General features: G+C 41.1%; 1 protein-coding gene across 9 annotated transcripts in view; it reads left to right on the top strand.

Annotated features, from left to right (window-relative positions):
- CEP112 (centrosomal protein 112) overlaps positions 1 to 24,816 on the top strand; it is a 462,785-nt gene that overhangs the window by 333,392 nt on the left and 104,577 nt on the right. For 7 of the 9 annotated variants that reach the window (XR_008315600.1, XR_008315602.1, XR_008315599.1 and 4 more), the window contains 2 exons: positions 16,841 to 16,903; positions 21,883 to 22,032. The exons of 1 other annotated variant lie outside the window; for it this stretch is intronic. Coding sequence is in view for 2 of the 8 variants with exons in the window: in XM_053292958.1 (XP_053148933.1) it covers positions 16,841 to 16,903; positions 21,883 to 22,032 (213 nt within the window). In the remaining 6 variants the exon portion in view is untranslated. The remainder of the gene's footprint in view (positions 1 to 16,840; positions 16,904 to 21,882; positions 22,033 to 24,816) is intronic. One more of the 9 variants, XR_008315601.1, reaches the window with a different exon arrangement.

The raw sequence follows: 24,816 nt of genomic DNA, 5'->3' as shown, positions 1-24,816 counted from the left end.
GAAAGATTCTCATGAATGTTCTTGTCCCTTTTTTGAACTTCAGTAGTTAACCAGTTCTGTCACATTGTACACATGTTGTAATTTGAAGCTGACTAAACAAATTCTTGGAAGATGTTTAAGTTAATAGCACTTATTTGTATGTGAGTTGCCATAATAGTTCAGAATATGGACACTTCACACATCACAGTAGTCCTGATGCAATTACTTTTGGAGATCTTGAGCCTAATGTCAGCCTTGTGACTAGGTTTTTATAGAAACGCTTTCTATGAATTGATACCTCCACACAGGTGCTGTCGAGTCAATTTCGACTCCTGGCGCCCACAGAGCCCTGTGGTTTTCTTTTGGTATAATACAGGAGGGGTTTACCATTGCCTGCTCCCATGCAGTATGAGATGATACCTTTCAGCATCTTCCTATATTGCTGCTGCCCGATATAGGTGTTTCCCATAGTCTGGGAAACATACCAGCGGGCATTTGAATTGGCATACAACTACCATAATTTCTATGATGGTGCCAGCACATTTTGGAGCCACTACTATTGTAGAAATCTCAGTGGTTCTGTACTAAACCCACTTGGAAGCACAGTGGTTCACTTAACCTCACCTCTACACAAGCATATCCCAGCTATGGGATTGGTAGCAGTGTCTCACATTTCCCAAAACGATTGCATCAGGACTGCCATGATGGTAACCAACCTAGAGCTGGGCACTGAAATTATGTATATATTGTCTTGAAAGTGGAGGGTCAGTAGTAATACCCACTTAGCCAAAAATGCTGTTTTTATAGTCCCCTATTTTATTTGCCCCCTACCCAGTGTATGTGGGCATACCGTGGCCAGGTCCAATTTGTACAATATTCTTCTTCCTAAAAAGTGAGGGAGGCGGGGAATGAAAGCTTTGTGGAAGACTGGTTTAGAGATCTGAATAAAGCTTTCTTCCAAACAACTGCAGCCTTAGGCTACAGTTCTGCTCCATTAAAACGTAGGAATTGCTATTGACTTCAACAGGAGCAGGATTTGTTCCCTTACTTATTCTATCTATCTCAACAAAGCAGGGAATAATGATTCCCTAAACAAAAGCTCCTTATACTATATTATCCATTTCACAGGACTCTTGCCAGCTTTCTCTGAGGAAATCCTGCTAATGTATTGTATAAGCCAGGAGCTAATTTCTAAGTGTGTATTTGGGGTGGGTTTTGTGGTTTTTTTATCCTGCCCGGACACCTTTGGGAGGTGTAGAAGTAACAGAAGTAATAAATGAATGAATTTATAAATACAGATGTGTGCCCAGCAAGATTACTAAAATATATACACTCCCAAAAAAGGTAGACAAATAGATATCACTTTATTACTTGGCCTGTTTTCCTTTCCTCTGAATAATTTGGTGTATGATGATTAAGATACCAATATACTAATATTTCTTTTTAAATAACTATATACAAAATGGAATTTGATTCATATAGTACTAAAAAAGGAAAACTGCAGAAGATAATAGTAGTTTATGCTGTTTCTAGATTTATAATTTATAGATTAATTTATAGATTTTTGGAACAATCTTTTTTAAACTGAATAATTTGGTATATGACTAGTAGCTCTGTAAACAAAGTTAGGATGTTGAAAAAATTCTAATAGTCTTTTTGGTGGCTCAAATTATAATATTTGAACTCATGCTGCCACCTTTGCCTTTAGATGTGCATTCTACTTTCTATATTATTTGTTGGAAATGGCAGCAGAGAAGAAAAAGTCATTTATAACATAGATCATTATATAAAGTGCTACGCTGTTTAACTTATTCCAGCTTCTGAAAGTGGAAATATATTTTATGTTCATAGTGTGTATCTGTGATATACCAGTCTCTAAAATTTAAGAAATAGTGCACCGAGTGTTTTCAAAGAGTTATTAGCAATTTTTTTTTTAGTCTTGGCTCTCCCAGAGTCACACTTCCCTCATATCAGTCAAATTATTCAATCTGAATTTATATATAAGAGACAGTGCTATAAGAAGGAGGATTTTTAAAAATTATTATTTTTTAGAATATGGACCCATTTACATTAGCTCTTTGATGTGAAATTCTTTGCTATACATCAGAGAACTGTTGCTTCTTCCCTGGAGCAAGTCTTTTCTGTAGTTCCCTCCCTGCCTTTTAAAAGTTTGCTTACACTTTTACTCAACTAATTAGAGAATATTAACTTGTTTGTGACTAGTGCCTTACCATTGTGGTTTTTAAAAATATAGTTAGATTTTGTTTCATTCCTTGACTAGCTTAAGCCTGCTCTTTAAGAAATGCACATTAGAAACATATTCAAAATATACATTGTAGAATATATTCACTTATCTCTTTCAGGGGGGCAGGGAGAGACTAGAGGTAATTGTTTTTAAAAAACCATTTTGGTTAGCTCTGGAAATGTGACTGACTTCTTAATACCACCCCCCCCCCCGCTTTCCCCTAAGAGGGATTTCCTTGAGATTCAAAACTGAGTACTGCATTTCCCTTAGAAAAATCAACCCTTTTGGAATCTTAAGATAACTTCTGATACATGAAGATGCCTTTACTGAGTCAGGTCATTAGTCCATTTAATACTGTCCTGGCTACTTGGGCTGGCAGCTCCTGGTCGCTGCCTCAACCTGAGAAACCAGAGGGATTTTGGGATCTTGGATACTCCTTTCTGGTGGAGTGTAACCCCATCCAGAATAGGCCGATCAAAACCATCTATTGAGTTCTGACCCCCCACAGTCCATACCTCCAGCTTATTTGCATTCAGTTTCATTTTGTTATCCCTCATGCAGCCCGTTACAGCCTCCAGGCAGGCATTTAGGGAAGTTATGCCATTACCTGATGAAGTTGATATGGAGAAATAGATTTGGGTATCATTGGCATCTTGATAACACCCTGCACCAAATTTCCTGATGATCTCCCCCAGCAGTTTCATGTAGATATTAAAAAGCATTGGAGACAGTATGGACGCTTGTGGAACTCCATACATTAACTCCTGCTTTGCAAAACAACAATTTCCAACAACACCATCTGGATTCTTCTGGAGAGGTAGGAATGGAACCATTGTAAAACAGTGCCACTCAATCCTAACTCCCGCAAGTGACCCAGGTCAAAGGTATTGAAAGCCACTGAGAGATCCAAAAGGAGTCACACTCCCTCTGTCGCTAGCCAATTGGAGATCATCCATCAGGCTGACTAAGGCAATCTCAACCCCGTAGCCTGCCCAAAAGCCTGTTTGAAACAAGTTGAGATAATCTGTGTCCTCTGCTTAGAGATGAGAGATGAGAGGCCACCGCCCTCTCGGTCACCTTGCCCAACCATGTAATATTGGAGACAGTTCTATAATTGGCTAACTCTGAGGGATCCAGTGCAGATTTCTTCAAGTAAAATTCTAATAATAGCCTCCTTAAGGCAAGAAGGCATCCTGCCTACCTCAGAGAAACATTTATAATATGTATCAGACTCTGATAGTACTATTGGCAGATGAAAATAGCCAAGTTGGGCAAGGGTCAAGAGAAAAGGTGCTAGGATGTACAATCCGAAGCAGCTTGTCCACATCCTCAGGAGTCATGAACTGGAAGTGATCTAATCTAATCCCTTAAGGGCAGTTGCTGGACACCTCCCTAGTAGACTCTGCAATAAATGTGGAATTTGGTTCTGCCTGAATATGAAAGATTATATCTGCAAAAAATTAATGTAAAACATTACAGCAGGTGATCAAAAGTTCCAAATTCCAGTTCAAGGGGAAGGGGACACATAACCCTCTCACAACCCTAGATAACTCCACTGGATGTGATCTTGCGGAAGCAATGCAGGCAGAAAAGAACCACTTCTTTGCCACCTGTATTGCCAGAGCATAAACTTCAAATGTGCTCTGTGTTGTAATCTATTGGATTCACGTCGAGTTTTTTTCAACTTGAGCTTGCCATGTCAGGTCCCATATTTCCCATATCTACCTCGTCATGTCAAGTCCCATATTTCTTCCAAATACTATGGTGCTAATTTTGAAGCCAGTTGGAGAAGATGCTTAGGAGCAATAAACCTTAAGCAAGGTTTTGTGGCGCATGTAGAGGGGTAATTCTGATTATCATCCCCTCACACACAGTTACAGGAAAGCCCAAGGGTGCTTGCAGTTGCTGCCCCTCCCGTTCCCTAGGGCACTCACCCCCACCTTCAAAGGTTTCTATCACCACACTGCTGTTGGGCTGTGCTTGCCCCAATTCTGTGCACAATGCCAATCCCAGCAGGTGGCCCCTTTTAGCAGGGCTGTTGTGGCCCAGTGGTGGTGAATGAATAACAGGTGGTGAATGAATAACAAATTGAAACTGAATCCAAGCAAGACAGAGGTGCTTATTGTAGGGGTTAAGAATCTGAGGGATGTTAGATCTTCCTGTGCTGAATGGGGCTACACTCCCATAGAAGGAACAGGTACACAGCTTGTGAATACTCCTGGACCCAGGCCTCACCCTGGTATCTCAGGTGGAGGCCATGGCCAGGAGTGCTTTCTATCAGCTTTGGCTGGTTCGACAGCTGCGTCCATTCCTTGAAGAGGACGACCTCAAAACAGTGGTGCATCAGCTGGTAACCTCCAGGCTTGACTTTTGCCATGCGCTCTATGTGGGGCTGCCTTTGTATGTTGTTCAGAAACTTCAGTTAGTTCAAAATGCAGCATTGTTAGTTCAAAATGTTGCCCCACATTGGAGCAACCCAGAGAGACCATATTATGTCTGTTTTAAAATAGTTGCAGTGGCTGCTGATATGTTTCCGGGCAAAATACAAAGCGCTGGTTATTACCTTGAAAGCCCTGAACAACTTAGGTCCAGGTTACCTTAGAGAGCGACTTCTTCCGCATGATCCTCACCACACATTAATGTCATCTGAGGAGGTCCATCTCCAGCTACCACCGGGGCGTCTGGTGGTAACTCAGAGGCGGCCTTCTCTGTAGCTGCTCCTGGGCTGTGGAATGCACTCCCTGCAGAAATTTGTAATTTGAATTCATTATTGGCCTTCAGGAGAGCCCTCAAAACCTGTTGTGGCCTGGCCTTCCAGGGTTTTTAAATTGTTTTGAATGTTTTTAATCTGTTGTAACTTGGTTTTCCAGGGTTTATAAACTGTTTTGAATGTTTTAACTGATTAATTGTTTTAGTGTTTTATAATTTTTTGCTTTTAATTATTAATTGATTTTAATTGTTTTGTTTTAATGTAAACCACCCTGAGCCATTTTTGGAAGGGCAGTATAGAAATAAAATGAATGAATGATAAAATAAATAAATATTCACTTGCCCTTTAAATAGTAGGCATAACTTGGGAAATGTGTTTTTGCAGAAGATTGGCAGTACTACTTATATATCATTTATTTACTTAACATATTTATATATCACCCAAAATTTATGTCTCTGGGTGGTTTACAATAGAACAGCACAAATTAAAACAAAATTAAAACATTAAAATAATATTTTGTTTTAAATTTAAAACAATGTTGAAATCTGTAAATCTAATTAAAAGCCTGGGTGTACAAATGTGTCTTAACTGCCTTCTTAAACATTATCAGAGACGGGGAAGCTCTTATTTCAACAGGGAACTCATTCCAAAGCTTTGAGGCTGCAATGGAGAAGGTCTGTCCCTGAATGGCCACCAGACAAGCTGGTGGCAACTGCAGACGGACCTCTCCAGATGATCACAATAGTGGTGGAGCTTATAACAAAGAAGGTATTCTCTTAAATACCCTGGACCTAAGCTGTTTAGTGCCATCAATGTACAAAATACACTGTTACATGCATTTATACTCCATTTTAGTTGGACATTGGAACTAAAGGGTTAAATCTACAAACTTCATGGAAAATGGGGTTTGAGGTGGGATTTGATGGAAGTAATGTGGCATAATGGAAGTGTTCTGAGGTGATTATGCTTTTTATTTAACTGAGGGAAAGGTCATCTTCTGCATTCCTATCAATTTGTATTTGTTAATGGCTGTTAGTTTTAGCACTATAGCATAAATACCCCATATAAAGCTGCTCTTCAGCTTTGGATCTGGCTATCAGGATTTCTGCCAATCAGAGTAGGGAGTAATATGCTCAAGGGATCAGTGATCTGATTCTGTGTAAGGTAGGTTCATATGTTCATAATCATCTCTAGGGAGCCATAGTGCAGTGACAGAGAACATGCTTTGCTTGCACAAGGTCCCGGGTATGCAATCCTGGACATTTCCAGTTAAAAGATCTCAGATAATAGGTATGATATAGCCAGTGTTGCCCATGATTACGGTTGGCATGCCAGTCAGTTGACCAATCATTTGACTGCCTATAATTTTGACTGTGAGATATTGTCAAATATTCTGTGAAGCCAAGATTGCCTCTATGCAGGTGGCAGCTTACCTTTTAAATTTCATTTTGCTGTCATTATTAGCAAAGGCAGGTGTGAAGGCTGTTTGTTCTTCAAGGTCTGCAGAATTCAAGGGCAAACTTAGCAGCAAAGTTTCTCCTGCTGGCCATCTTCTATAACTGCAGGCATCTTCAGTCAAGAATAGGAACACATGCAGTTATCAGACACAAAGAAAGCCATCTATCAGGATACTCCTGGATGATCATAGACCTCAAAGTCATGATCTTTTATCATGGCCATTTATAAGCGAGCAAAACACTGGGTTGTTTCCTAAGTGCTCATAGCATGAGTGGGGAAAGTTCTGCGTGTATGAGGTGGGGGGCAATTTTTGCTAATCTCCCGCTCCTTAGCCCCCTCCCATATCTGCTCCTGAGGATTGGGGGGGGGGCGGGTTGCGTGCTCCAGGGAAGGATGAATGAATAATAGAGGCTAAAGCAGGAAGGGGTAAATCATTCCTCCTCCTTGCATGAACTTTCTCCACTTGTCTATAAGCACATGGAATACAACCCATTATTTTCTTTTTCTCTTTTTCTCTGCCTATGAACAAGAGCTTCAACACAAAGAGGGGAAAATAGTGGGCAGCATCTAACAGCTGATTGCTGTGTGTGCTTCAACTGATATCCTTGCAATGATTATGGATTAAAGTCAGTATATTGTGTCAAATTGGAGCTACAGCTGAAGCTTTCTTACAAAAAATTTTTCCCAACGCTTAGGGAATTGTTTATAGGTCTTCCCCTAACTGTGCATGGGAGATCTTGCATGCCATACGTTCCTCAACAGCTAGGGCAATACAGGGTGAGCTAAGGACAGAATCATAAGCACAGAGATTTTGATGCCTATGTGCGGACCTCAGAGCTATAATACATCAGAGAGACAGCTGCTCTCGCAAACTATGAGCCATTATGTTTTTGCCAAAACCAAACCCATTTGTCATTTCCGTTCTCCTCGTGGCTGTTCATCAAGGTATTTAGGAATGAAAACTTTCACTTAAGCAACTGCCAGCTGCCGAGCTCATTCATCCAGTCAAACCACAACCCAGTGTTTATGATGTCAGAACTGTACGAGCAATTGTTTGTAGTGTCACAAACACTGGCCCACAGCTCCACTGAGTGAGTCAGACAAGAGGAAAGGAATGCTTCAAAAGTTCTCTTTACAAGACAAATATCTTGTTAATCCACACTTCTCATCTGATTGGCTCTGTTTAAGGAAGTTTAACAAGGTTTTACCAGCACGTCATGTTTTAGTTTTCTGAAGAACAGTGCCACCGAGCTGGGAGTTAAATTGTATCTGCTAAAATATTATTGAAGAGAGAACAGATAATACAGTCTTCATTAGCACAGTATCAAGACTTTCAAAGATAGCACAATACAGCCTTTTGATCTAATTCCAGCTAACTGTTAGCATTCAGTGCTTAGCTGAAATGTGCTCCAGTCTTCAATATGGCTATAATTAGTATTGAATGCTGGCATATAAATGTACCACAAACCTGCAGCCGCTTTTCATGGCTATAGAACATGTACATCAGTTACAAACTTCTCCACAACACTAACAGCCCCCACCCCCAGCACCCCCTTAAATGCAGGTTGTATGGCTTAATTACGGGGAAAATGTTTCAAACCTTCTTGGTGTCAGTGGAACTTTCTTCCCAGGAAGCATAGTTAGAATCATAACCTTAAGTAAATGGAAATCTTTCAAAAACCAAAGGTTAAAATGTAAAGAGCATTGGGCTATGCATTTAAAAACATAAAGCAGGACAGGGTAGGATTTTGTTCTGCCATAAAACAATTTAAAGCATATTTGGGGTAGGATTCTGCCATGGAACAAATTAAAGCATTTTTCTTAATTAACAAATTTCAGCCAGGTGTAAAGTGACAGATTCATAAAGTATCTGAGGTGGTTGCAAAACCACTTGACTCTCTGTAATTAAAAATGGGTTAGATCTTAATTAATACTGCTGGATTTTTCCAGTGGACATCAGCCCCTGAATGGTGGGTGCCCTCTCACAACTGGTTTTAAAATAGGATGCAAGTAGAAACTTATGTTTACTTTAATGCATACACAGCTTTTGCTTTGCATATCTAATCCATAGTCTTTAGCATATCATTCCCATCAGGGGCGTAACGAGGCTGGAGTGGGCCCAGAGACAAAATTTTAAAATGGGCCCCTCGCTGATACACACACACTCACTTCACATTTGACTTGCCTTTGGGGGCCCCCTCGAGACATGGGGGCCCCCAGGCAGCCGCCTCCCCTTGCCTAATGGTAGTTACGCCCCTGATTCCCATCATAGGGGTGTGTAGGCTATAATTCTGCAGGTGAGCAAAATACCGCAAGATGTGGCATTGGGTACAGATTTCAGTATCTTGAGAATCTTTGCTTTTATTTTAAAAATAGAGCAGGTTTCTAGCCCTTGTGGTTGCTAGACATGTTTAAAGGCATGTGAACAATGCCAGCTGCTAACTTCAAAAGCCAGAAAAGAGCTTTTAAATAAGATTTCCAATTAATAAGAACTTTCTGAATAAGATTATCAGTCATCTGGATGGATTTTATATGCTCTGCATAACTCCTTGCCCCTCCCCATGACTCATAAAACCAGAATAAATTATGCAAAATAAGATAAATTCTGTAACTTTATTTAGTTGTTTAGAATTAAAATTTGAGCTGTTCTTGATGAACTTTAGTGGTGAGTTACAGGGGGTGGAGGTGAGGGCTTAGCATAAAGTTCACCCTGGTCATAGAAAGCTGTATGAAAGCAAAACATTAAAACAAGAATTGCAGTGGATTTTTCTAACATACCATAACCTACATTTCCCACCCTTTTGCTCTGTAATTGACAAATGTACTTCCCTGTCATTTGAAAGCTGACTATCATCAGTCTTGTCCTTCCTTCCATGCTTCAGATGGGCTGTCCACTTTTAAATGTTTTTTTTAAAATGCCACATGTACATTTAACTAAATAAATATTTGTTCCTCACATAAACAATGTATCATCTCTTAAAAGTTGCAGAAGTGCTCCAGGAATGGGAGCTGGGAGGAAGTTTGTTATGTCACCAGTGTAAGCCAGTTAATACTGTGCACATCTGGCTTTTCCTACAGACTCTCAAAACTAGTTTTCCCTGAGCTGAGTGCTGCAGAGAATTGTTCATTTGATCAGAATTCAGTGAGTACACTTCCAGAGCAGCCCCATCACTCAAATAATGTTTCATTTGTATGCAGCTGAAGTTTCCCTCTTTCATGAGCAGGCCCGAAAAGTTATTCTTGTTTACACAGTTCCATCCTTAGCTCTCAAGATGATTCAGCTTATGCTCTAGCGTGTATTATTTTTTTACATGCGGAAAGAGAAGACAGATTTCTCTGTGCAATGCTGGATGTAAGTTCTTTGTGCAAAGGTGGTACCTGCATGTCAGGGAAGAGGGATAGTTTGAAATAAAATTACTGATCACATCAGTTTCTAGTGAACACAGGCTTTCAGGCTTTCAATTTGTGTGATCAATTTGTATTCCAATTTCTGTCACACAGGAAAGCAGACTCCATAAGCTGCTTGCTTGAATATGGTACATCTGAGAATGAAAGATATAAAGAATGCATCTCTATGACCTTATGTTCATACAGTCATTCACATTGAGATCCTTGAATGTTCAGCTCTTTTGAAAGCCAGGCTGAGCTTGTCATAAGATGACTTTTTAGCTGTGTTGTAAATGGAATTTTTAGGATTCCTTTCTATCCTTATTCTAGTTTATTCAAGCTCTTTTGACTGTTTTTTTTTTTAAATACTTGATTTTGGTGGTTTATATTAAATCTAGTTTCCAGAATCTCCATGAAACTTTGAATTTAGCTTTCAACAAAGCCATAAAATCCATTAAATTATGTCTGTGTTGTTTTCGTGGCAGTGTCTTCAAGCGTTGCTACCCCAGTTCTATTTCACTGTGTACTGACAACTTTGGACAGATTTGTCTCTGAATTCAAAAGGTAATAAAGTTGTCTGTATGCAAAATCCATTTCTTTAGTCTGAGATGAATTAGGAAAAGAACATAGAAACTGTTACAGAATCTTATTTTCACTACCTAGCTAAAGTATGTCTTTCAGCTCTTCTCTGTGAGTTAAAAAGGGCATGTTGATCCTATTGTTAGGGTTGTCAAGATAACCCTTTAGTGTTTTTTTCATAGTTCATTTATGTACCAGTTTGTATGTTGCATTTATATATAAAATAAATAAAATGTGTGTGATGTAGTTAGATAACTTGCTCTTCTGGTATTCACTAAATCCAGAACAGAGATTGGCAGCTTCTCTGCTTTCCTTATATGGATGTTCTAGAAATTAAACAGACTTGCTACATCTTCACTAACCATGTAAGCACCTTGATAGTTAGTGTTTAGTCTAGAGTCCAGCTGAACAGGCGGGTGGGGGCATTTTCCCTTACTATATTCCTTCCCCCAGCAGCATCCTTTAAGACCCATCGATATGTCCTTGAAAGTTGCACAGCCCTCAGAGACATATTCTTGTGTGTCAAGGTGCTTCCTGGGGAAGGAGAGAGCCGCAAAAATTGCCTCCCAACCATGCTATGGGAGTCTGGATTACTGAACACCAAAGTGGTGTGGAAGCACTTTGCATGCATGCTTTTGAACAGTTAGTGAGAATGTCAATCACTGTTTAATATCATTGGGAAATGTACTAACAATATATACATTTATACTAGGTCATACATTTTCCAGTTTTGCACGACCTGTGTCACTGTGTATATTAAGAGCAGCATCCCAACTAGTATTTTCACAAATGAACAAGGGAGGAGAGGCAATCTTTACAGCTCCCTACTTCCCTCTACTGCCCCCTAAAATCCTGGAAATTTTACTCATGAGGGGTCCTCCAACTTTCAAAGACATGTTGACTTGACAGGTTGAAGAGGATCAGAGGACTGGCAAATATCATCCCCCTCTCTCCTTGCATGAATGACATGTCTTCCATTCGTGCAAATACTAGCTGAGGTGTTGCCAATATTAACTGCTGTATACTGTTTCATTTTTATTCATTTAGGCACTGCCCATATGAAAATCTTTTATAAGCATGGAGTTAGATGTACCAATAGTCCCTATGTGCCAAAGGAGTCCCTCGGGGCTCCATTCTGTCACCAATGCTTTTTAACATCTACATGAAACCACTGGGTGAGGTCTTCAGGAGGTTTGGTGCTGGGTGTTATCAGATGACACCCAAATCTACTTCTCCTTTTCATCTTCAGGAAATGGCACTCATTCTCCAAATGCCTGCTTACAGGCAGTAATGGGCTGGATGAGGGAGAACAAATTGAAGCTGAATCCAAGCAAGACAGAGGTGCTCATTGTGGGGGTTCAGAATCTGAGGGGTGAGTTAGATCTTCCTGTGCTGGATGGGGTTACACTCCCCCAGAAGGAGCAGGTGCGCAGCTTGGGAGTACTCCTGGACCCAGGCCTCACCCTGCTATCCACCCTGAGGTGGAGTGCTTTCTATCAGCTTCGGCTGATTCAGCTGCGCCCATTCCTTGAAGAGGATGGCGTCAAAACAGTGGTGCATCAGCTGGTAACCTCCCAGCTTGAATATTACAATGTGCTCTATGTGGGGCTGCTTTTGTATGTAGTCCGGAAACTTCAGTTAGTTCAGAATGCAGCAGCCAGATTGGTCTCTGGGGCAACCCAGAGAGACCATATTATGCCTGTTTTGAAACGGTTACACTGGCTGCCGATATGTTTCCAGGCAAAATACCAAGTGCTGGTTATTACCTTTAAATCCCTGAACGGCTTGGGCCTGAGATATCTTAGAGACGTCTTCTTCTACATGATCCCCACAGCACGTTAAGGTCATCTGAGGAGGTCTGTCTCCAGTTACCACCGGTTCGTTTGGTGGCAACTCAGAGGCGGGCCTGTAGCTGCTCCCGGGCTGTGGAATGCACTCCCAGCAGAAATTCGTAATCTTAATTCCTTACTGACCTTCAAGAGAGCCCTTAAAACCCATCTGTTTGGCCTGGCCTTTCAGGGTTTTTAATTTGTTTTAATTGTTTTAATGTTTGCCCTGGTTCTCCAGGGTTTTTAGCTGTTTGGATATTTAATTGGTTTTATTCTGTTTTTATCGTTTTGATTTTAATTGTTAACTGGTTTTATTTGTTTTTATTCTGTTGTAAACCGCCCTGAGCCATTGTGGAAGGGCGGTATATAAAACGAATACATACATACATACATACATACATAGTCTCAGTGAAATCAGAATTTTTGCGTATGTGAAAATGCAGAGGTGCTTTGAAAGTTTGCATGGTCATGTCATTATTCCCTCCAAATGTGTCTAGTTAATGATCTTTTCAAATAGGTAGAACTCCTGTTTGTTACCGTGCATGCTTGTTTTTGTTGTGCATAGTTGTGCATGTCTACTCAACACTAGAACTCACCTGTCATCTCTTTCTGTTTAGAAAGTGGAACATAACTGGATTTCCCAGCTTACTAGTGTGCTCCAAAATTGTGGTTTATAGGGAAATATATCTATTGAAGCTAATGTTTAAAAATATATTTTGTAAGGCCAGTCATCTGATCCCCTAAAAGTGGTTCACAGTCTTACCTTATTCCACTTCTATGACCCCTTTCTTCACCTAGGCTGTGTACTTGATTCTAGCTTTTTGGCAGCTTGACTGTAGAACTGTTGAGTGGTCAGTTCCTTCAGTATACATGCTCATTTTCTACGTCCTGCTATTGTTTCTAGTCAATCTGGGTTTTGTGGGTTTTCTTGGAGCTTCAATGTGTTCCAGGAAAAGTTGAAAGAGGCACCCAAAAGCATCACCTGTTACTGTTGCAACACACACACACATATGCGTGTTAATATTACTGAGGTTGGTACTGGCTTGAAAATTTCCCATTATGAGTAAGACATTCCCTTGAATGCCCAGACTGGTTTTGAAACGGTTGTTAAAGTTTGGTGGTGTGCTTATTATTATTGTTTTATACATTCAAATAGTCCTTTACAAAGTGGATAGCAATGTCAAGAAAAAGACAGTAGCTGACATGCCCCACAGCTTCATCCTGGCGTGGTGTAGTGGTTAGAGTGCTGGACTAGGACCGGGGAGACCCGAGTTCAAATCCCCATTCAACCATGGTACTAGCTGGGTGACTCTGGGCCAGTCACTTCTCTCTCAGCCTAACCTACTTCACAGGGTTGTTGTGAGGAGAAACTCAAGTATGTAGTACACCGCTCTGGGCTCCTTGGAGGAAGAGCGGGATATAAATGTAAAATAATAATAATAATAATAATCCTTATTTATTATTATTATTATTATTATTATTATTATTATTATTTTACATTTTATATCCCGCTCTTCTTCCAAGGAGCCCAGAGCGGTGTACTACATACTTAGGTTTCTCCTCACAACAACCCTGTGAAGTAGGCTAGGCTGAGAGAGACGTGACTGGCCCAGAGTCACCCAGCTAGTATCATGGCTGAATGGGGATTTGAACTCAGGTCTTCCCATTCCTAGTCCCAGCACTCTAACCACTACACCACGCTGGCTAATCCTTGCAAGGAGCCAGTAAACTGTGTGTAAGACTTGCCTTGCAGTGCACAGGGAGTGGGAGAAGGAAGTGATTTTCATTTCTCTTCCTTCCTCTCTGCTCCACGCAGAAGCCCTTCTTACAGGTGAAACTCGGAAAATTAGAATATCGTGCAAAAGTCCATTAATTTCAGTAATGCAAATTAAAAGGTGAAACTGATATATGAGACAGATGCATTACATGCAAAGCGAGATAAGTCAAGCCTTAATTTGTTATAATTGTGATGATCATGGCATACAGCTCATGAAAACCACAAAGCCACAATCTCAGAAAATTAGAATATTACATGGAACCAAGAAGACAAGGATTGTAGAATAGAACAATATCGGACCTCTGAAAAGTATAAGCATGCATATGTATTGAGTACTTGGTTTGGGCCCCTTTTGCAGCAATTACTGCCTCAATGCGGCGTGGCATGGATGCTATCAGCCTGTGGCACTGATGAAGTATTATGGAAGACCAGGATGCTTCATTAGCGGCCTTCAGCAATTCGGCATTGTTTGGTCTCATGTCTCTCATCCTTCTCTTGGCAATGCCCCATAGATTCTCTATGGGGTCAGGTCAGGCGAGTTTGCTGGCCAATCAAGCACAGTATACTGTATACTTTTCAGAGGTCCGATATTGTTCTATTCTACAATCCTTGTCTTCTTGGTTCCATGTAATATTCTAATTTTCTGGGATTGTGGATTTGGGGTTTTCATGAGCTGTACGCCATGATCATCACAATTATAACCAATTAAGGCTTGACTTATCTCGCTTTGCATGTAATGCGTCTGTCTCATATATCAGTTTCACCTTTTAATTTGCATTACTGAAATTAATGGACTTTTGCACGATATTCTAATTTTCCGAGTTTCACCTGTATATCCAGGAATATGTCCATGAGGGCTCTTGTGAACATATTCCAGGACACAAAAAGAGCTTTTGCAGGGAGTGGAAAGAAACAAAAATAACTTTCCCTTCCCGCCATGCTGTGCTATGAGCCAATCCTCATCTGCAATTAGTTTAATAGCTTCTCGTAAGGGTGTAACTCCTGCTCTGCCCTCATTAGGCTATGGGGCATGTCAACCAGTGAAAATGTTTGCTGAGACCTTTACCCAGTAGGCAGTATGGAAGTACTTGGTACATCATCATCATCATCATCATCATCATCATCATCATCATCATCGTTATTGCTAGAAAGGTGTGAATCTGATCAGTAATGTGAATAGGAGGCTACTGGGAGCACTATATGGGAGCACAATGCAAGTATAATTTGGAGGTTTTTTGAAGGGGTGAAAATTAAAATGTTCATTTGAGAGTACAGCTTTTGTTATCAGAAACTACTGATCTCCTTAAATTCTAGAAGGGCTTGCAGGAAAGGCAGCTGTATTTAGGAAAACAGAACCAGGAGGGTTCATTCCTTACACACGAAGGCTGCTGCTCCACTACTAGGTTTCTACAGTCATAAAGCTACCATTGCTGAATGAGAGCTAGTGCCACTGTATCAGTAAGGGGCACAACTTTCCCACTGCTCCACAGAAATACACTCTGTATTTACTCTTAGTGTAGATGTGCCCCTATTTTCCACTGTCAAAAATCAAGCAGACTTCTTGGGTCTTATCTCTGCTCTTGCTTACCTGTGGATGGCCCTCTGTACCTGCACAAGTGGATTCTCCCCCTGCCCCGCTTAAGTAGAGTTCTTCACTAGCATGGGCCAAGTTACTTTCTTTTTCATGTATACTTTGGAGAAGTTAATTCTGACCAGTAGCTCTGGAAATGAACACTAAGGTGAGATCATAGCTTTAGCCACTGGGTTGAAGTCGCTTTAACTGACTACTTTTCTTATACTTTTCTCAAAACTCAGCAGGCGTTATTCAGAGCTTTTCATACCCTTTTATGAAGGAAAACATTCCATGTGTGAACAGTGATTGTCCATGGTGTGCCCTGAACACTCCCCTCTTCTATAAGAGAGCAGGGAAGGCCATGCATCAGATATGTTGGAACATACCCAATGTGCTATATTATTATCTCCAAGTATATTCTCAGATACATGGTTTTGCACTTTGCATCCAAAAACATGAGAACAATGAGCAACCATTTATATAATCCTAAGAGATGCCTATTAGAAGTGGTTATTAAAAAGACAATTATGCTTTGAAATTGTGGCCCAAGTAAGGTTGAAAAAACATAAAGAATTTGAGGGGGTGATGAGATGAATTTTCAGGAACACTACCCTCTCAATTGCATGTGACATCAAAACAACAAAGCACCCTATTCCCAGATTTCATTTTGCCTTATCTTTGCGATAACGAAAGATGAGCCAGGAAGAGCAAGCAAGCTGTGGGTCAAAGGGGGCCCAAATGCTTCCATTGGTTTTTTTTTTTCTATAATAGAATCTAGCTTTGAGTAGAAAGAGGTAAGAATATGACAAAAGGAGCTTGCAGGCATCAGCTGGCACATAAAATCATAGAGTATGTGTCACATTGTACCCTCACAGCCTCCAGTGGAGCTTCTGGCTTTTTTCTTTCCCTTTTTTCTTCTCACTGAGATGAAGTCATCCTGATAAACTCTGTCTCTCTTTCTCTCCCTCCTCCCCTTTCCTTTAAAAAAAAATAATCCACAGAGGCCTTTATGTTTTTCTAATAATTGGCAGCAGAGGTACTATTCTCCTCCCTTACCCCCACCCCCCACCCTTTCAAGTGATGAATAGTTGGCCCTAGATCAAAGACAAGCCCTAGCGGTTTTTTGGCTGCCACAAAAGGGCGTTGGAATTGGCAAAGATCCCAGCTGCTTAGTGATAGGCATGTAGACGAGGTGCCAGGCAATGGGGTCAGTGGCAAAATGTCTGTACACGTTCTTCATCTGAGATAATCTGGTTTCCTTTGTATATGTGTGTGTGTCTCTGTGTGTCTGTCTGTCTTTCAGGCCAACAGCAGGTTGAAGCAGATTGAAAAGGAATACAGTCAGAAATGTGCCAAATCTTCACAGGTAGGAAACATGAAAACAAAAAAGTACTTTTTTAAGAAGCTTGATTCCTCCCCCGCCCTTTTAGTTAAAAGTAAAAATAGAAATAAACAATGCTTGCTTCTGTTCTTGCAATGCTAGAATTTAATTTCAGTTTCCCTCACTCCCAACTCCGTCCAAACCACTATATACTACTGCTAGAAAATCAAGCTGCCATTTCCTTTATTCAATTTTTAAAATTATTTTTTCTTCATATTAAATGAATAAATTTAACAACATCAGGGGATTAAAGGTTGTTGTTTTTTAAGCTGTAGAAGCAGTGGTTCCATTTCAGACATAATGGGAAACCATGGTTTCCCAACTCTGGAAAGCTGAGGGCTTGCTTGCTCCTCCCTCCTCTTTTACATACAAGAGTAGGAGAGGGAACCCCTTACATTCACTGTGAAGTTAACTACTGTTTCATGCTACCTCGAAACCAGGATCAAACTGCTTTCAGATCCTCCCCCCACAACTTGGTTTGAACTAAACCGACATTTCTGAGTTTGAACATAACAGAGAACTGCGGTTTATTTCAGGATGAAAGGGAAAGGTTTGTTTCTCCTACAGTTGCACACTAAAGAGAAAGAGAGGGGAAGGGAGTGCACCAACTCACAGCTCTCTAAGGCTCATTCACATAGCAGGAAACTATTTTTAACAATGGGCTAGTTCAGACATCATGTGAAACCTCAAGTAAAACCTGGTTTTGCATGATGACCATGAGCCTCAGGAGCTCACATGCTTTCCCCTCCCATGCCTGCTTGAGCATCTAATTCCAATTTAAGTTGAAACAAACCGATATTGTTTGTGATGTCTGAACCAGCCAATCTTGCTTTATTCTAACCTTGAAATAAACTGGAAGCTGTAACTCACTTCAGATCATCCTGAAGTAAACGACAGTTCTGTGTTATGTTCAAACTCAGAAATGTCGGTTTAGTTCAAACCAAGTTGTGGGGTGTGGGGCAGGATCTGAAAGCAGAGTTTGATCCTGGTTTTGATGTAGCATGAAATAGTAGTTTACTTCACAGTGAATTCCTGTTTATTTCATGTAAATAAAATCATTAAAATAAACCAAGAATGGTCAGTTCAGACATCATTAACTAACTTGGTTTATTTTAACTTAAATTGGTAAACACTTGCATTAGCATGAGCGTGGGGAATGCACATGTCGAGGTTTAGGTTTGTCACACTGAGGTTTCATGTGACATTTGAATCAGCCCAATGGCTAAACCAAGCCATTGTTATTTTAAAACAAAAGATGGCAGCTTGTTAGCAGGAGGGTACACAAGATCCCTGAGGCTAGAGTACTGGACTAGGACCGGAGAGACCTGAGTTCAAATCCCCATTCAGCCATGAAACTAGCTGGGTGACTCTGGGCCAGTCACTTTCTCTCAGCCTCACTTACTTCACAGGGTTGTTGTGAGGAGAAACCTAAGTATGTAGTACACAGTTCTCGGCTCCTTGGAGGAAGAGCGGGATATAAAATGTAAAATAAAAATGTAAAAATAATGTTCGCACTTTACTTATTCACTCTCTGCTAATTGTGCAGTCTGAATTCTACAGGATAGTGCTCCCCTTTATTTTATTTGTTTATTTCATTATTGTTCTATTTTTATGCCTCCTTTCATAAGGCACCCCAAAACAGTTTACAAAAGTTAAAATACAATTAAACTCCAAAAAGATCACACTTAAAACCTTGAAACCCCATAAAACACGAAAAAACAACCAGAAAAAATACAAATGGAAGCAGGAGAGCTGAGAGACTTGGCAGCCCCTAAGGGGTAGAAGCCTGAACAAATAAAAAGGTCTTTAGCTGTTTTTTTTAAAAGCAGCCACAGATGTCAAAGAGCGGACATTCACTGCGAGAGCATTCCAGAGCTTGGGGGCAAGAACAAAGAAGGCCCTGTCCTAGGGGTATAGCTATAATTGAGCAGATGGGGTCAAAGAACCCGGGGGCCCCAGCTCCTGAGGGCCCTCCAAGTCCATCCCTCCCTATTTATCTCCCTCACTCCAAGGGGCCGCTGGAGAGAGGAGTGAACACAGGCCCTCTCTCCCCTAGCTATGCCCCTGCATGCATGACAATTTAGCCTCTCTCAACGTTGGCACACAGAGCAAAGGCCCCTCTTACAACCTTTTTCGGCAGGCAGAAACCCTTGGGAGCAGCTGGTCCTTTAGTGGCCCTATTCAGTCAACAGACAACCAGCATAATGCAGTTAAGCTCTTCTGAGACCCTCCAGAGGAAATATCATCCTCCTTTTATTTCCTTCTGCTTGCCTAAACTGGAAGGTGCTTTGGAGGACTTGATTGCTAGTGTTCCTTTTTCTCCTAGATGAGAGAGCACAGGGTAGATCCCTACAATATAGTCAACTAGATGCTCATTATCCCAATTTGGGCATTCAGCACAGCCCTACTAGGGCCAAAGGTGACTCAGCAAAATCTCATCTTGCAGCCACATGAGAAGAATGTTGCACAGAGCCATAACGATGAGAGACACACTGTGCTGTTGGTCTCTAACAACAGAGAAATTCCGACCTTTCAGCTTGAAGAATTCTTGTCATTGGCTCAGTATAATGCCAGCACACAGTGCTTGAATTATGAGGAAAGGGGTAGAGGTCCCTTAATGAAATCCACAAACTCCACCACTTGACTCCCTCAATTTTAGCCAAATCATGATCCCTTGGTGTATTCTTCTAAAAACATCTGTGAAAAGGGCCAACAAGCCCTCCCCTCACCCCCATAAGTCAAGCACTGAAGGGAAGAGTGCGTCAGTCTGTCCTGTACCACATAGGGAAGCCTCTTCCCTGCCAGCCACAGAAACTATTGGGAGTTCATCGCTTTATGCAGAGCCCCTGGTGGTGCAGTGGTAAAACTGCCACCCTGTAACCAGAAGGTTACAAGTTCGATCCTGACCAGGGGCTCAAGGTTGACTCAGCCTTCCATCCTTCCGAGGTTGGTAAAATGAGTACCCAGAATGTTGGGGGCAATATGCTAAATCATTGTAAACCGCTTAGAGAGCTCCGGCTATAGAGCGGTATATAAATGTAAGTGCTATTGCTATTGCTATTATGCAGGAACAGAATGGACACTCAGAAATTGCTGCTTAAATTCCAATATTGTGTGGTGCAGTATGGCCTAGATGCCACTGCACCAAAAAACTATAATCCCATCTGGAGCTGAAGGTGAAAGAGCCCTGTTCATTGCTGATGAGAGGAAACCTGCCCAAAATCTGGTAATGCTTCCGACTCCATATCTTCACATTAAAATGGTGGAGCAAGAAGAATCAAACCAGGTGAAGCTGGCAGGCTAGAGTGTTTCCTGGAGTAGCTGCACTAACAGGAAGGGCTCCAGCCTGCTGTTGCAAGCAGCAGGCTTCTTCCTGGGCAGCAGATCTGCTACCGCCCTTCTTTGGGAGTAAATGCCTTGACTGGGATGAAATGTACCCTGCCATTTCAAGCAGTGGATCTACTTCTGAGGAAGTGGGCAATATTCTTGATTCTGTGTGTTCAAGAATATAGGCAAAGAAGTCCCTCTTTAATATCTTGGCAACGAAACACTAACTAGTGACTGCACCCAGGATATGACACAAGCTGCAGCAGAAGTTCTCTAGACAGATTCTGGGAAGCCGCACTGGTGTGAACACATCCCTAGTCAGTGTTTCCATATCTATTTTCTGTGAATCTGAGGAGGCTGTTATACGGGTTTCTAATTCGTGCAAGAAGTTATAGGCCGCATTTTTGGTACAGAAATTAACAAACAGATTCAGCTTCATCCTTAATTCTGAATGTCTTCACTTCTTGTGGGTTTTACATCAGGCTCACACTGTCATTGGAACATAGTTTTAGTAATATAATGTTAATAATAGGTCACTTGTAACTTTCATGTGGTTGTGTTGCTGACAACATCAGCCTAATCTAACTCTCTGTGGCCTCTTGGAACATTCACTTTTAACACCCACACAAAAAAATAGATTCCAAGAAATTCTCTCTGAAGTTTGGGCAAAATAAACAATTACAATTTTTTTCCTGAGAGTTACTGCCTAAAGCATTTCCTTGCCTGTCAACTTCTTTTAAAAGTTTCTTAATACATTATTAAAGCATCTCAGCTCCTTTACCCGAATGAAACTTAAATGAGAGTCCCATCCAGTTATTTCTGCCCCATTCTTCTAACCCACTCCCAAAAGGTACACACCCCTAGGCACTAGGCTCTGTGCTACATAAATGCCCTGTACTAAGTGTAATGATCTACAGGACCTCACACCATCCTTTGGCTGCACACTGGAGCAGACCAGGGCCTCCTTCCCAGCCCTTGCATGCCCCGCAAAGCTAATTCTGAATGTCAAGGCATCTCTCCCAAGCAGTGTGCTGTGCAATGCAAGGAACTGCAGCCAGAAGGGAAAGTTGGCACAGCCCTGTTGCACAAGCAGAACCACTTCAGGTGCATGCATGCAGCTCCTTGGAGCTGCAGTCATGATGCATTATTTTAAGCCAAAACATCAAACACTGATGAAAAGTGAGGACTTCTTACTATTTATATTGCAGTTGTCATTCTTTGGTGGTTAGTTCAGAATGTTCTGAGTCAATTGCTACATATCCTAGTAAGTGTCCAAAAATGTTTCAGTGATAGATTTTCAAAATCCTTTCAGTGAAGTGGAAAATGGGAAACCTGTATTTTCACATCACAGAAGTGCTTTTGTTCTGGCAAGTAAATTATTGGGGAATTTTGTAGTGGAACATCCTCACAGATATTTTTATGTTCAGCAGCATTATGCTTTCCCCAGTCTTCTTATAGTGTGTGTGTGTGTGTGTGTGTGGAATGTTCTGCTTGCTAGCATGTAATATGTTAATTTAAACTATTTAGTTTACACAGTGGAGTTTGCCAACTCAAATTCTTGTGTGTCAAGCCTAAATACATGCAAAATATATACTTCTTGCTGTAGTGGGAGTTTTAGCATGCTGTTTTCTTTTTAGATCATAGCTGAACTTAAGACAACCATTTCCTCTCTGACAGAGGAAAGCAACCAGCAGCAGTTTGCTGCAGAAAAGCATCTGCAGAATATTTTACAAAAGTTTGAAGATGAGAAGCAGCAGCTGATTAGAGATAATGACAGAGCAATCAAGGTAATCTGGGGTTTTCAGTCAATGATGCTACCAGCTGTTTGAGTGTAATTAAAAGTTTTGAAAGCCCTGGCAGTGGCCATGTGAAAGTGTGTAGCATTGGTGTCCTGGTAGCACTCGGTGGTTCCATTCACTGGGCTGGAACTGTGATGTGTTCAGTGGCTGGTTTGCTTCTGAGAGATAAGATGCATGAGCAAGTGGAAATGGTTTTGACAAGTCTCATCCATTAGCGTTTAGCAGAAACTTGAGCAACTCTTCAGGTGTGCTGTGATAATCTTTTGCAATAGTACTATTGGGAAGTCTCGTGCTGTTTCCTTAGAAATTTAGTGTAAAATATTTTCATACTCTCAGTATATCCTTAATACCGTTCTGTATACTGAACACCACTCAACCCCAGTCTGGATTTGGTAAATTGACATGTCTGATAGTGGGAGTCAGTGGAAAACACCTGCTGCCTCAATGAATCTTATGCCTTTAATTCAACAAAATTCATGCCTTAAGCCCTTGTCTGAACTGGCAGGCTGTTTTGAAGCTGACATGCATTCAACACACATCTAAGGCCATACCTACACTGAAAACAAAAGGTAGGAAAAGACAGATTTGGAACCATTGCCCTTCCAATGAAAGGATCTTGAGACTTATGGGTGTGGAACCCTCTTAATAATATCAGGCAGCACAAAAAGTCATTCTTAGTGTTCCTCATAATTTCAGCACCTTCCTTAGGATAATCTCTGGCCACTTATTTGGGCTTGTTTTAGCAGCCCTGGTCAAGGCAGCATGGAGCTGTGGTTTTAAATTTAGAAATGTTTTATCTGTTCCATTGATTTCATTTTTTATGTCTGTATGTTTGTTTCAACTTACCAATATGTGCCATGAGCCTCCGGGATAGATTGGCTAGAAAACTGAATAAATAATAATATCAGAATTGTTCTAGTTCTACCTCTTTTTTGAAGAGTAGTAATTTTCCTGCTATAACAATAAACTCTACAAATGTGAGTAGACTTGGAAAAGGACGTTTGATTTCTGCCTTTGTGTCAGTTGCTTTGGGGCTTGAACCAGCTGCGTCCACTTGCCCCGCCTTCTGTTGCCTTTATGCATTCTGTGTGGCACCAAAAATAATGTGCGTATCCAGGCTGGTCTGTTTTCAGCTATCTTGGAGTATTTTGTTGTTGTTCAGTAAGCTATTTCAGTACAGTATGGCAGGAATGCTCAGTTGGGGATTTCTCCTAATTGGTGTGTGATAGAAATTCAGCCTCAACTGTCTATGTAAACCAAGGTGTGCAGATATCATGGAGAAATATAATGTGCCTGAGCAAAGGAGAAGCAAACAGAAAAATATGTTCTGAGCAATATGAGTCTAAACTTAACCAGAGTAAACCAAGGCCACCTATTTGTAGATATGGCATATGTTTCAGGTATCATGTTCAAGGGCTGCATTGCATTCTTAAAACTGGCTGCTTGAATGCTTTGCTCATAAGAACATAAGAATGGCCCTACTGGATCAGACCCAAGGCCCATCTAGTCCGGCATCCTGTTTCACACAGTGGCCCACCAGATACCGCTAGAAGCCCACAGGCATGAGCTGAGGGCATGCCCTCTCTCCTGTTACTCCCCTGCAACTGGTATTGAGAGGCATCCTGCCTCTGGGGCTGGAGGTAGCCTATAGCCCTCTGACTAGCGGCCATTGACAGACCTCTCCTCCATGAATGTAAAAAAATAATAATAATGAAGTTATCTAAACCCCTCTTAAAGCCATCCAGATTGTTGGCTGTCATCACATCTTGTGGGAGAGAATTCCACAAGTTGATTATGTGTTGTATCAAAAAGTACTTCCATTTATTGGTCCTAAATTTCTTGGCAATCAATTTCATGGGATGGCTCCTGGTTCTAGTGTTATGTGAGAGGGAGAAGGATTTCTCTCTATCCACTTTCTCCACACCCTGCATGATTTTATAGACCTCTGTCATGTCTTCCCACAGTAATCCTTTTTCTAAATTAAAAAGCCCCAGGTGTTGTAGCCTTGTCTCGTATGGAAGGTGCTCCAGGCCCCTGATCATCTTGGTTGCCCTCTTCTGCACCTTTTCCAATTCTATGATGTCCTTTGTAGGTGTGGTGACCAGAATTGTACACAGTACTCCAAGTATGACCTCACCATAGTTTTGGATAAGGGCATTCTAATATCAGCAGTTTTATTTTCAATCTCCTTCCTAATGATCCCTAGCATGGAATTGGCCATTTTCACATTTGCCGCACATTGAGTTGATGCTTTCAATGAGCTGTCCACCATGACCCCAAGATCCCTCTCCTGGTCAGTCACCAACAGCTCAGATCCAATCAGTGTATATGTGAAGTTGAATTTTTCCCCAATGTGCATCACTTTACACTTGCAAACATTGAACCGTATTTGCATTTTGTCACCCACTCACCCAGTTTGGAGAGATCATTTTGGAGCTCCTCACAATCTGTTGTGGATTTCACTACCCTAAATAATTTGGTGTCATCTGCAAATTTGGCCGCCTCGCTGCTTACCCCATTTCTAGATCATTTATGAATCAATTAAAAAGCACCAGTCCGAGTACAGTTCCCTGGGGACCCCATTTCTTACTTCCCTCCATTGTGAAAACTCTCTATTTATACCTACCCTCTGTTTTCTGTCCTTCAACCAGTTACCAATCCACACATGTACTTGTCCCTTTATCCCATGACTGCTAAGTTTTCTCAAGAGTCTTTCATGAGGAACTTTGTTGGAAGTTTTTTGGAAGTCGAGGTATACTACGTCAACCGGAT

Source organism: Hemicordylus capensis, chromosome 2, assembly GCF_027244095.1.
Source record: "Hemicordylus capensis ecotype Gifberg chromosome 2, rHemCap1.1.pri, whole genome shotgun sequence".
Lineage (NCBI taxonomy): Eukaryota > Metazoa > Chordata > Lepidosauria > Squamata > Cordylidae > Hemicordylus > Hemicordylus capensis.
Note: the sequence above shows the minus strand (reverse complement) of the source record. Positions and strands in the feature narration are given on the sequence as shown.